The sequence below is a fragment of the Scomber scombrus genome, chromosome 21, assembly GCF_963691925.1.
Source record: "Scomber scombrus chromosome 21, fScoSco1.1, whole genome shotgun sequence".
Taxonomy (NCBI): domain Eukaryota; kingdom Metazoa; phylum Chordata; class Actinopteri; order Scombriformes; family Scombridae; genus Scomber; species Scomber scombrus.
The window spans coordinates 11603808-11618201 of NC_084990.1; the positions used below are offsets into that span (position 1 = coordinate 11603808).

Genomic DNA, 14394 nt, shown 5'->3' on the forward strand with positions numbered 1-14394 from the left:
TTATTTGACACTAACCCTAGGACCACCAACCATCAAACTGCGCCCCCCCAAACATTTTTGTCACCAGCCGCCACTGACTTTAATATTTACTTTTCAGCTGAGATACGTGAGAACGATCGCCATTGAAAGAGACAAGAGGTCACCTCAGGTACTGAGAACATGTACTACATGTACATTCTGCTTTACATACACAATCTTCTTCACAAATGGCCTAACTAACTTTGGTTCAAACTACTAACTGACTCTACTACACTAATAAAATTATAATTTAGTCAACTGCATAATAATTGCATGTATTATATAAATTCTATATAAAGATGTACATATCTTCTGTCAAAAATCCCTAAACCTTTGTAAGGCAAGTCTCATACATTAGTCACATACATTTCTATCCTTCACTTTATCTCTGTGCCTCATCAGTGGGGGGACACACTGACTGTGTGTCTAGGCCTGAATAGGGAAGCAGAGCACATTCATTCATGATGCAGACCTATATTTAAATGAAGTGATTGTGAAACATTCTCATTTATTCTCAATTGTAAATCTTAGTAACCTAAGTCATTTGATAGATAAAGCATGTTTGGGCCCGCAAGGAGTCAGGCAGTCCTGCGAGTCAAATTCAGGGGAAACAAATCCAATTAATTAAAAATAAATAAATAAATAAAAGTTTCTGCATGGTCATACTTCTACTATGGGTGTACCATGATTCCCCACTCTTTTTATAAACCAAACGCTACGTATCTTTATTCATAAACATAGAATGTGTAGCAAAATGCGCTTTATTCTGTTTTCAAGGTTTACAAGACACGGTGGGTCAGTTTGTCGTGTTAGCACTTGTTTCCGGGGAAGGTAAATAAGGAAGCACAAAAAGGAAGTTGTTGTCACTTGCACTACTAACTAATCAAACATTACGAAATATGTGGCTACTTTTCTTCTTTTAATGCTGTGGACATTTAAAAATTAACTCTGGAGGAAGCCGTCGCCTTGTTGGAACTGTATTTAGTTGTAATGATCATTTCTTTTTCCTGGGCCATTTATTTTATATTCGTGTCGAAGCCTTTGTTTGGGAAAAATTAGCTAAGCTGGCGTTAGCGATGGGTCGATGACAGATTGCAGCAGAGCAGAGTTTGGCCGAACAAGGCTCGGCTTCTTGCACTGGTGACACTGTGAAGAGACGAAATGGATTTCTCTAAATTTCTAGACGATGACTTTGATGTGAAGGACTGGGTGAACGGCGCCTTCAGGGTGGTGCAGAAGGACGCGCCAGGGAAGGCGGACACACACGCAGCCACACTGGTCATGAAACTGCAGTTGTTCATCCAGGAAGTCAACAATGCTATTGAGGGTTAGTAGTTACAGTATACTAAGGACACGTCGCATAGAAACACGTAAACAGACTATAGCTGCTGTGACTGTGTTTCCTCTTGCTGTCACACACCTCAGTTGCCAGTTTATTAGGTACAAGATAAAGAGCCACGCGATAAATCCCATCTGGCTGCATTGTTTCCAAGATAACGTATACACACTCATTGGCCATTTTATTATAAACAACTGTGCAGTCTCATGTTAGGATGTTTTTAATATTTAGCCGCCCCTCTGTATGTTAATGATTGGATAAAATAGTAGGAACACCATCTTATCACCTTTCTGACAGTGTCAACAAAAACTTGCACAAGTGTAGCTAATGGTGTGCTTAGTGAGAGTAACAGGTCACCTTTTTACCATTTAATATTTATCTCAGTGTTCTTCACTTCTTTGCACTGTTTGTGTATTGCTTACATTTCATGGTATATAGTCATTCCCTATGTGTTTTTATGAAGAGTGTTCTGTTGATATTTTGTGTAAGTACACTGATAGCGACTAAACTGGAGTCAAATTAATTGTATGTGTAAACATTTGTTCATGCCATTTGTATTAATGAGTGTTGGCTAAATATTAGAAACACATCTCGGTATAACTTAAATTCAACTCCACAGCAGCACAAGGGTCAGCCTCCAAAAATGACCATAAAGTCGAATCAACATCTGTTTTCATTATATATGTACTTTATAAATATAACTTTGCTGCATTTAATCCAAACTACAGGCCTATGCACATAATGATAGGTTATCACTGACTTCACTGTTGCATATGATCCAGAGAGATGTTTTTCTTAGAAAAGACCATTTCCAGTGTGTGTTCTTGAGAAATAGTTATTGGAGCAATAAAAATAACAACATAAGCTGATCATTAATCAACAGTCTGGTTTATTTAAAAAGTACATTTTGTAATTGTTATACTAGACTATCTATTCATGTGAAATATTCAAATGTGAATAATATCAAATGAATTTGTTTTAAGTTTATATGTAAATCCTTTATCAGTATGTAAACTTTACAGGATTTTTCTGTAGTGCAATACAGACCCAATCCTAGCTATAATCTTGCATGGTTTCATTATTTGAGTAGGGATCATTTACGGTCAACACTGTTTATGTGAATGCATTATATACAGTGATTGAGTAGCTGCAAATCTGTTTAACTGGAATCCTATCAAAGAAAGCCACACTTATATTACTGTATATTTCTAGCATTGTGTGTGAGATATTCGTGTTACCGTAAGTCTTTTTATGACTGAGAGACTACTGGCTGTATGTCTTGTATGTATAGAGAGCAGTAATCAAGCTGTCCAGAACATGCCCAGAGTGCTGCGAGATGTGGAGGCTGTGAAACAGGAGGCTTCCTTCCTAAAGGAGCAGATGGTGCTGGTCAAAGAGGACATCAAGAAGTTTGAGCAGGACACTGTGCAGTCCATGCAGGTGTGTGACTCACACATGTTTATCTGATATTATGTTATTTAAATAATTGCTTTGAAATAACATTCTATATCTGGCAGTGTTCTAAGGATGTTTCTTGACTTGTATTTTGTGTGGTTATTTTTTACCAGGTCCTGGTAGAGATTGATCAAGTGAAAGGTCGCATGCAGCTGGCAGCCGAGGCTCTGCAGGAGGCAGACAAATGGAGCACATTGAGTGCAGACATTGAGGAGACCTTTAAAACACAGGTACAATAGAAACATATTGCCACAAGACATCATTTGATATTGTTTGTGTCTGGCTTGCAGCTTTGTTATCATTGCCCTTTGGTTATAGAGCTACAATAAACTAGTCAGCTTTCATTTTAATTTATATTCATGGGTTTTATATGGAACTATATTGTACTGTGTATTTATATATTAATAGATGACCATATTGTTAGATAATGCATGTATCATTGTTTAGATATTTCTGTTTCTTCTTTCAGGACCTTGCAGTGATCTCCTCTAAGTTGACGAGCATGCAGAACAGTCTGGCCATGCTGGTGGACACACCGGACTATTCAGAAAAGTGTGTCCACCTGGAGGCTCTGAAAAACAGACTAGAGGCGTTGGCCAGCCCCCAAATAGTAGCAACCTTTAATTCCATGTCTTTAGGTAAGAGCCCAGTAGAAAAATGTGTTTGTCAGAAGAGTTTTTCAAAGCAAATGTGTTCCACTCTCACTTCTTTATTAACTGTAGTTCAGTTTCTATTTAAAAAAAAAAAAATGTAATCATCATCGGGGGAGTATATCTGCTTAACTTTCATATTTACCATTTCTCTCCAGACCAAGCCAAGCTGTTTGTTAAAGTCTTCACTGAAATAGATAGAATGCCACAGCTCCTCGCCTACTACTACAAGTGTCACAAGGTAGGTGGTTAAGGCCTAATCATAAATTAGTAATGTCATCATAAAACCACATTATTAACAGCCATATGCTTACCTCTTTGGTGTGAGCGTACAATGTATGTATTTGTGAATTCACGTGTATCACTCTCGTCTATCTCCAGGGCCAGTTAGTGAGCATGTGGCAGGATCTCTCTCAGACCGAGCTCAGCCTGAACCAGCAGCTTGCTGAGTTCTACGACACCTTGCTCTCTTCATGGCACTCTCAGCTCCAGTGGAGCAGCCAGGTCAGACACACCACTGTAACACGAGAGAGACTTCCAGTTGCTCTCCAATGATAGCTTCCAACAATGCTAACACATTGTTTGAAATTGCCTGACAGTGGGCAGTCAAGAAAAGTACAATACCACATCTTAGGCTCTCTTTTTAAATTGAATTCAGTTGTTTTCTTTTCTTCTACACTCTTATTATGAACTCAGTATTGACTACGAATGTGTAAAACTAATTGGTAGAGACACATTTTAAAGTTTTTGCAGTACATTTGAACTCCTTACTTTCCATCTTTGGATGCTACCGTAAATAAGTCTAAAACTTGTTTAGTGTAACAAATTCTACATGCACTGTAAAACATTACTTTGCAGTGAAATGTATTGATCTTAAATGTTCTAAAATTCCTGTGGCTCATTAAACTGCTGCCTACATTGAGCAATGTACACATTCTGTATATTTCAATACCTGCCAGGTGTTCAAGAACCCTTACGAGGTGGTGACAGTGCTGCTGATCCAGACTCTGGGGGCCATGGTCCCATCCATCCCTGTGTGCCTGAGCACAACTATGGACCGGGCAGCCCAGGAGCAGCGTCTCGACACCCTGCTGGAACTCAACCACACCATGTCCACCTTCGGACACAGCCTAGAGGCTGCCATGCTGCCTCACCTGGGTATGTACAAAGCTGAGGAATGACTGCCAAAACAATTAGACTTTAGATACTGTATGTATGGTGAAAGTGGTCGTCATATTCTGTCTGTGTCATTTTCAGGTGAGAATAACCTACTGAAGGTGAACGAGCTCGTCTGTGCGCTGTATGACCCCTATAAACCCTACCAGATACAGTACGGTGATCTGGAGGAAGCTCACCTCCTCATCCAGATCAGCGCTGTACCTTTGGTAAGACACCACACACACACACACACACACATACATACATATATACACACAAATTATTAGCTTTATTTACATCTTGCAAACAGCATTTTGGTCTTATTCACCATCTTTTTTTTTTCTCTGTGTTTGTGCTTTTGGTCACACTCCACATGTTCCCCTATCTATAGGAACATGGGGAGGTAATTGATTGTGTAGAAGAGCTGAGCCACTCTGTTAGCAAACTGTTTGGCCTGGCCAGCGCTGCTGTGGACCGCTGTGTGAAACTGACTGATGGACTGGCCGTGTGCGGCCTCCTCAAAGCTCTCAAAGCCCTTTTCACAAAGTAAATATCCTTTACTCTCATGTAAAGTCTTATCAAATATATATATATATTTTTTTTTTCACTGACTTTTGCATTGTGTTAACATTATGCTTTTTCTAGGTATGTGTCTGACTTCTCCACAACGTTGCAGTCAATCAGGAAGAAGTGCAAACTGGAGGACACACCTAGTTCATCTGTTTTCCAGGAGGACTGGACGGCCTTCCAGAACTCAGTCAGGTTAATACGCTTTTATATTTGGGATCATTTGATAGAATACAAATATTTACATCATAACTCATCTGTGGATTTAAATGTTTATATTGTCTTTTGCAGAATTATTGCCACTTGTGGAGAGTTACTTCGACAGTGTGGTGCCTTTGAGCAACAGCTGTCAAACAAGTAAGAGAAACGTTTTTAACTTAGCGTTTCATAATGTTCCAACTGTTCCTATTTACATTAAAGCATCAAAACTGGTATAACTCAAGGGACATCAGACTAGCATGCTGTCATTTAGGCACACTCTTGCAGTTTTGTAATTGCACAAATTCTCTGTAATTAATCAATCAATCCTTCCTGTAGGATCCTGGGCACGGCAGGTAAGTACTTGTCAGAGTCCTACAGCCCCCGCAGCCTGACAGGCATCCAGGAGGCAAGCTCCACAGAGAGGAAAAGCGCCACCAAGAACCCCTGGCAGGAATACAACTACCTTCAGAGGGGCAGCATGGCTGAATACAACAGCCTGATGGAAGTCCTCTACTCATTAAAGGTATGGAGCAGTGCCTATTGTCAGAATAGGATTAACTCTGTATGTGATGTCTGTTCTCATGGATCTGTGTGCCCTTGGTCTTGCAGGAAAAAGGCACAGGCAACTCCAACCTGTTAGCTGAGTCCAGAACAGCTTTGACCAGACTGAACCAACAGGCCAATCAGCTGGCCTTCGACTCTGTCTTCCTACAGATCAAACATCAACTCTGCCTCGTCTCCAAGATGGAGGTGAGCAAGTGTCAAGTTTCTCCATGATTTTGATTTGATTGTCAGGATTTGAGTGCTTTGCTAAGACTTAATGGATTATGAGTGTGTGTGTATATCTAATTTAACCTTATCTCACACTGTCATTCATGCCTGCAGAATCAAGAGTCAGCTGGTTTTGGAGAGAGCTACACAGAGGATCTACCTACTTTCAGCCTGTCACCACAAGAATACATCACAAATGTTAGTTAGCTCTGATCTGAATATAATTCATGACATTTAATGTAAATAATCATTAATCATAATGATGTAATTTAAGCGTGCAGTGCAGATTAATACAAAAAAAACCATAAGGATATCATCTCCTTGTGCTCTTCTACTGCAGCTCCCAGACATTCACACATATTAGACAACATGGCTCTGTTTTATTCTTTCAGATAGGTCAGTACCTGATGTCTCTGCCACTCCACTTGGAACCGTTTGTGACACAGGAGGATCCAGCGCTAGAGATGGCCCTACATGCTGGCAAGCTGCCTTTCCCTCCAGAGCAAGGTTACTGCCCATCCACCCTGACTCTATCCTCTATCCACCTCTCCACTCATTCCCTTTACACTCTGTGAACTATTTTGAAACTCCACCTTCACTGTGTCTCAGGTGATGACCTTCCTGAGCTGGACAACACTGCCGACTACTGGCTGGGCTCCATCGCTCGGGCAACCATGCAGACGTACTGCGATGCCATTCTGCTCATCCCCCAACTGAGTCCCCATTCCACTAAACAGCTGGCCACAGATATCGGTACAATAACTACACCTCCGTATCTCACGTGCCAGTAGAATTTTTTTTATGACATCTGAGCTACCATCATATAGAAAAGTGACTGTAGTAGCATTTCATCAAGTGAAACTCTTGTAATTTGGCAAAGTGTAAGCTTTCCTAAAAATCTTATTCTTTCAGTACCAATTTTTATTTGAGAGTTGACAATGTGAAAAGCTATTTAATCTTGTGAATGAAATTATGAAAATGACCAAAATGATTTGTAAGAGAGTTTCACACAGCAGTGATATGTTATTGCATTGTTGTTCGAATAGAATAGAATAGAATAGAAAAAAGGAATCATTATATTAAGTTACTGCTCCGAGTTACAATAAAATCATTTGAGGTGATGACCCCTGTTCCTGCTCCACAGACTATCTGAGCAATGTGATGGATGCTCTGGGCCTGCAGCCCTCCCGCACCCTCCAGCAGATTGTCACCCTGTTGAGAGCCAAACCAGAAGACTACAGACAGACCGCCAAACTGCTGCCTCGTCGACTGTCCTCCACCATAGCTGCCCTCCGCTGCATTGACTACTAACGTCAACAAAGGGAGAGGAAGACTGACTGTGTAGGTACAGTTGGCGGTCAGAGCAGCACTGCAGACTAGCAGGGCATCTTCAACCTATTCCCTGTGTTGGTAACAAAATGCAGAGGAATGTGTTATCAATTACAGCCCTTAAGTAATGTAATGATTCCCACTTGCGGCATTTTAGGACTCTCCTGTCCAAATAGGTATGGGATTTATGGGAATGTTAAGAGATGGAAATCAGGATGGTTCTGAGTTTTTTTTATATTGATTAATATTAAAGTGTGACTTTAAATTATGTCTCAGCAGTGATAATGCCTTCAAGTTAAGCCAAAAGGTGGAAGTGTCTTGGCTTTTGCATCTTTAGCCCTGCTTTTATTTGTTACAGAACATCTAAGGGAATAACACAATGTACATTAGGGGATGTTTGAGAGCATTTGAAATCTTACTGATTATATTTGTTGTTAATTATTTGTCATACTAATATAATTAATCTATAATATTAAATTATCTTAGGCAATATTTCTGATATGAGCTGTATAGTTTTTTGTTAACCAAGCTTCATATCCAGCCGTTGACTCAAGGTGAAGGTAATCTTTCTTTCTCTTGTTGTAGAAGGCGCTGGACAAATAATATGGATGTAGATATTTTTCCATGTAGTGTCTTGAAAACTTGTACATAAAATATTTACATCAACACTATCATGTAGCCTATGTGTTGCATTGTATTATGCTGTCTTTCGTCCTGGTCTGCCCCCACCCCCTCTCTCGTGCTCTCTCTATATTCCTCTCTAAAATGTCTAGTTCAAGTAACTTCTTTGGCAAGTAAACTCCTGTGTTGTATACACATGGAAGGAAAAAAAACAGACACAACATGAAACTCTTTCAAAGTAACACTTCCTGTCATTACCCGATGTGAGTCGCACATGCGCAGTCGGGTCCGCCATGTTGGACAGTTATGTACGGCAACTCCGCTTCGAAAAAACACATTATTCACCCAACTCAATCGCAATTCGTGAGAAATATGAACTTTTGAGTGCTTTCTACATCTGAAGATGAAAACTGAATTTTGAAAAGATGAACCAACAAGTAACTGTAATATATTTATTTTTAAAAAATCACACAACAAAAAATACAAGTAACATTTTTTGATTATTATTGAAATCAATCTTTACATAAAAAAATTAAAATCAAGCACTGTGGAGTGCATGTGAAAATTGTGAAGGATTCTCCAAAACGGGCAAAATACGACGGGGCCGGCTCTGTCGAAAATATGGCCAAAACGAATTAAGGTGGTGATTTGTCCCGAAACTTGCTAAAAGGAGCCAGGTCGGTAGGCTGGATGAAAAATGAGCTAAATTAAGCACCATGGGGGTGTTATCCGAAAATTGGGCACAAAGCCCCAAAACGGGTAAAAAACGACAGGGCCAGCGCTTTCGAAAATGACCACAATCCTTTTCACACAACGCAAACTTTGGTATTGCAATAAAGATTTCCACTGCTGCATAGAGGAATCATTTTTAAGATTTTCTTAAATGTATCTGAGGGCCACTTTGGCTGCGTTCAGGGTGAGGGGCCGCATGTGGCCCGCCGCCAGCTGCTAGCAGCATTACTCTCACTATCCATGAGTTTGATGTGGAGTGTCACCAAGACTGTAACTATGCAACTGTTGACCTGTCATTATGAGATGTATTAAAAATGTAAAACACTGAACCAAAAATAGAAATATTGCTGTTGGTCTTTTGATCAGTACTTTTAACATCCCCTCAGGTGTTTGGAGGCCCAGACCTGTCAGCCCCTCAGCTGGCCAAGCTCTGTAGCACCACAACTAGCCCAATGTATGTCTCCAGTAATGGTAACCTGCTCACAGTAAACAGATCAGATGCCTATGTCAGCGGTCGAGGTTTCACTGCAAGCTGGACTGAAAAGCTAGGAGGTGGGTGAACATCATTAAGTGCATGCCCATATGCTTTACCTCTGCCCCACTATAGCCTACTCTGGAAGCACACACTATTACGGATTTGGGAGGGAGTTGTGAATGTATCTTTCCTCTTAATTTGTGTAATACACGAGGAAAGATAAGCAACAAGTTAATGACAACAAGTTGGACATTTCATGGCGGAATGTCAGCGTGAGCCAAGTGTTTTTTGGAGGGAAAGATGGCAACGCTGCTTGAGCTGCTCTGGTGTGTGAAGAGCATAGGTGAAGAGAAGGGATGGATGCGTGCTGACGTGCTGCGGTAAGCGTATTCCGTCATTTCCGGTTTTCGACTGTTACAGTTAGCGTTTCTGCTGCTCTCAACTCATCTCATTTTGATATATTCTTCAATCCTGTGGATATTTATCTATTGTATTCTTAAGCATACGCTAGTTTGGTTAAAGCACGTTTTGCTTTTTCGATCTTTTAACTTAACATCCACTTGCTATTTTTGCTCTCCTGTTAGCGCCACAGCTAGTCTTGGTTAGCGGTTAGCCATGGCTTCTCTCTCCTCACTCTCCTGCTCTGTCTTGCTCGGTGTGTCTCATGTTTAGCTACTCCTTTGGTACTTGTACTAAGTGCAGTTTGTTTGTATTGGATGGAGCTGCTCTCACATCTAGGAACATGGCCACATTTATTAACCTGAACCTATGACAACCCAGACTCCAGACTAGGAGGCAGAGCTGCACGCCTAAACCAATTAAATCAGCTGTAAATAGAAGAGTTATTAACGAAAATCTGAATAAAACTAATACCACTTAAGCAATAAATCTGTACTAATTAACGACCTGATATCAGATCATCATATTGACTTATTCTGTCTCACTGAAACTTGGCTTTGTCAGGAAGAATATCTCAGCCTAAATGAATCCACTCCTCCCAGTCATATACTAACATTCCTCAAGTCACCTAATAATCAACCCCAGATCTAAACCTAATTATTATTTGAAAGTCTTGTTCTCAGTCTTTCTCATCCCGCCTGTAAAACTTTACAGCCAGTTTTATTTGTTATTGCATACCGTCCTCCTGGCCCGTATGCTGAATTTTTATCCGACTTCTCAGAATTTTAAATCAAATTTAGCCCTTAGTACTGATAAAGTAATTATAGTAGGCAATTTTATTCATTTGGACGTAGATAACGATAGCCTTAACAGTGCATTTATTTCATTATTAGATTCAATTGGCTTCTCTCAAAATGTGAATGAACCCACTCACTTTTATAACCACACCTACAACCTTGTTCTGACATATTGTATTGAAGTTGAACATTTAATAGTTTTCCCTCATAATCATAATCATTATTTAATAACTTTTGAATTTCTGTTACTGGACTATACACCATTAGACAAACATGTTCTTACTAGATGTCTGTTTGATAGTGTTGTCACTAAATTTAAGGAAATAATTCCATCAGTACTGTATTCAATACCATGTCTCAACACAACAGAGATTCCTTATTCCGATTTTAGTCCCTCCCAGACCGACCATATTGTTGATAGTGCTGCAGACTCACTGCAAACAACTCTGGACTCCATTTTCTGCTCAGGCCTATTGCAAGCCATTACTTCAACACCATTCATCTTCATCTTTCTTCCTTCCTGTGGTCAATTAGAACATGCTTATTTGTCTTCCTCTCCACAGCTTCATGTTATTTATGTCTTTAACATATAGACATAAACTGTGTGATTTCAGATCAAAGCCAACAATGATGACATTAAGTCTCACGGAGGTGCAGTTCCCCCTGAAGTCAGCAACAAACTGAATCAGCTAGATACCAGGGTAGGATATTAAGAGCTAGCTCCAGGTGGATAAAACAAACTTCTGTGTTTACAATAACAACTCGTCACTCTTCATCTGTTTAAATGTATTTTTCTTAATATTGTGAATGCACTACACATAGCCAATGCCATAAAATATGTTTTCCATGTTCTTCCATGTTTTCAGGTGTCAATACTTGAGAATAAAGTAACTGAACTTGAATTGGTGAGATATTTCGAAACTCTCTCTAATGGCATGAGATGGTTTCATGCATAGGACATTTCTCTCATTAACTTTCCTGTCTTTTCTCTTCCAGACAGTTCAGAAGATGTCTTGCAGCAGTAATCCCTGTCAGAATGGAGGAACATGTTTGAACCTAATGAACTCCTATCACTGTGTGTGTCCCAACAACTGGGCTGTGAGTTCCATTATTTTACTTTGCAGATACCAGTATGACTTAAAAACTCAAATACCTCTCAAGTAAAGCCTACGCAGTAGGTGTCACGGCAGACTACTACTCCTGTGCTTGAATACAATTGGCTTCAAGTTGATGTATTTGATGAAATTCCTATCTAATAGACTAAAGTAGGCACCATGTAGGCACAATATCAACTGAAAATACATTTAAAAAAATGTTAGGATGAAACCAACTGTATGCACGTTCTAAGTTTGCACCTGTGTGGATCCTTGATGGAATCCCAGCCAGCTGCATCTGGATGATCACACTGTTTTTCAATACCTATTTGTATATACAATGATAAATATTTGCAGGTATTCGAAAATATTTAGAAATACTTAGAAACAAAAGCAATCAATCATAAAGAGTACACTTACTTGCTTACTTACTATAGGCCACATCTGCGGAGCTTCCAGGACCTCTATACTGTATCTGTAGGTATACATTCAATGGGCCAACTTTACTGACCAACCTTACTACTCTGGTTGACATTAAGCTTTAGTGGCATATTCCCCAAAAACTGGTACTGGTAGCTATGAGTGTTTCTTCTATTTCTTTCTCTCTAGTTTGTGTGTGTGTGTGTGTGTGTGTGTGTGTGTGTGTGTGTGTGTGTGTGTGTGTGTGTGTGTGTGTGTGTGTGTGTGTGTGTGTGTGTGTGTGTGTGTGTGTGTGTGTGTGTATGTGTGTGTGTGTGTGTGTGTGTGTGTGTGTGTGTGTGTGTGTGTGTGTGTGTGTGTGTGTGTGTGTGTATTACTGTATTGTATTATAATATGTTTTATTTCAGGGTCCTAATTGTGCAACAGATGTAAATGAATGTCAGGTGTATTCAGGTCGTCAGCCCTGGATCATTCAAGTAGGTGTTTAAGTTGCCCTCCAATAACAAAGAGAGAGTGATGTAAGTGTAGTTTGACACTGCACTAGTAGAGTAATTTCACAATTTACATCTGCAGTGCACATACACTGAGAATGTTCTTTTCAGTGAATATCTTGTCTTCAGCAGGTAAACTTATAAAAAATAACATTGAAGTTAATTTAAATTCTGACATGGGAAAGGGGGGGCATACATAATTAAATTAGAAACTGACCCAAACAAGGTACGGTTTAGTCTCTCTTAAGTGAAAGAGCCCTTTGTTCCTCCTGTCATTATATGGCAAAATGGTAAATCAACCATACTTGTATAGCCCTTTTCTGGTCTTTTGACCACTGAAAGCACTTTTACACTATAGGTCACATACACCCATTCATAACACTGATGGCAGGCTGTCAACCTGCTCATCAGGAGGAATCTAACAGTCACTCACACATTCATACATCGTTGGCACAGCAATTGGAAGCAATCTGGGGCTAAGTATCTGGACCAAGGACACATCGACATGTGGACTGGAGGAGCCTGGAATAGAACCACTGATCTGCTCTACCTCTTTAGCCACAGCTGCCCCGATATACTTGTCTCAGTCATTTAATTCTGGAAAGGTAATGTCCAGGTGGTTTATTTGAGCTTCTCAGCTAACAAAATACCCTTTTGTGGAGGTTCTCTAAACCTCCCTCAGTGTTTCTGTGTAGGTTTCATAGTTAAGTAAAGTTTTTATACATGAATAATGATAGGCATTGGTGGGATCACATTACTTTCCCAGAAACACAGCACTGGAAGCACTACATCTGATTTCATATTACATATGATGGCCAGTTGAGCACTGTTTCAAATAATTTAAATTAAATTAAATTGTATTTATATAGCACCAAATCACAACAGAGGTTATGTCAAGGCACTTTTCATGTCTGGACTGTACTCTTTAAAGCCACCATTCCCCCATGAGCAGCACTTAGCAACAGCAGCAAGGAAAAACTCCCCCTTTACAGTTAGAATCCTCAAGCGAACCAGGCCAGTTGCATTGAGAGAAAAAGAAGGATGAGAGAGAGAGAGAGAGAGAGAGAGAGAGAGAGAGAAAATATATGCCCATCTTCTAGCTCAGTCTAAGAGTACATCTATCAGCCTAGGAGTCTTGCTTTAGGGGCGACAGTGGCTCAGGAGGTAGAACATACTCACATTTTAGTTCTGGTTTTTGGGAATTACAAATTACAAATTCTGGTTTTGGAAATTACAAACAATAAATTCTGGTTTGGAATTGACCAACTTAAAGAATGATCTGTCTCTTAGGCTGCTGGATCGCAAAATCGTGTATGCTTAAGTGTGTGTAGGTAGTGCACAGTTGAATTTGTATTAGATCTTGTTTTCTGAAAACTGCTGCTTGTTGCTGAAAAGGAGTTGCTGAGTGTGTTGAGACCAATATGAATTGCAGAAAGTATATGTTTATGTCCTCATACCAACAATACAAAAAATGAGCAAGAGACAGAAAGAGGATTGCATTGTTAGCGTTTGTGTAAATGAATATTAGAGTCCCACCGATATGGGATTTTTAGAATGGAAAAATAACCAATAACCAATATGGTGGCCGATATAATGCATTTTTAAACTGGAATGAAAACAGACCTTCTCTGTGTGGATTGTTCTCTGATTTTGCACTGATATTGTATAGATGTATTTTATTATATATTATAATATGTTTTATGTATTTTTAACATTGTTAAGCATTTCTAGAAATGAACACCAACAAAATAGAGAATAAATAAAAACAAAATAGCAAAATCAACATCAGTACTATAGGCCTACCATATCAGTCATTATTTCAATTGATTGAACTTCAATCAGAAATGCCTTTTTTCTTGTTTATCAATACATGTTTT

At 39.5% G+C, this 14394-nt stretch overlaps 1 protein-coding gene across 3 annotated transcripts; it reads left to right on the forward strand.

Moving 5' to 3' along the window:
- Window positions 1–885: 885 nt before the first annotated feature.
- On the forward strand, window positions 886–8159 carry cog7 (component of oligomeric golgi complex 7). Of its 3 annotated transcripts, XM_062442931.1 has the most exons (17): window positions 886–1345; window positions 2649–2797; window positions 2926–3042; window positions 3282–3450; window positions 3621–3703; window positions 3844–3966; window positions 4422–4620; window positions 4720–4847; window positions 5012–5166; window positions 5266–5382; window positions 5479–5544; window positions 5725–5911; window positions 5998–6138; window positions 6274–6357; window positions 6552–6666; window positions 6769–6912; window positions 7304–8159. In XM_062442931.1, exons 1-17 carry the CDS (start codon window positions 1180–1182, stop codon window positions 7468–7470), a joined length of 2310 nt encoding a protein of 769 aa, XP_062298915.1. In that variant the 5' UTR covers window positions 886–1179; the 3' UTR covers window positions 7471–8159. The 3 variants fall into 3 exon arrangements, 2 of the variants coding, with proteins under 2 accessions (XP_062298915.1, XP_062298916.1); XR_009927649.1 differs by lacking the exon at window positions 7304–8159 and having other exon boundaries at window positions 6556–6666; window positions 6769–6907; XM_062442932.1 differs by lacking the exons at window positions 2649–2797; window positions 2926–3042; window positions 3282–3450.
- The last annotated feature ends 6235 nt before the right edge of the window (window positions 8160–14394 follow it).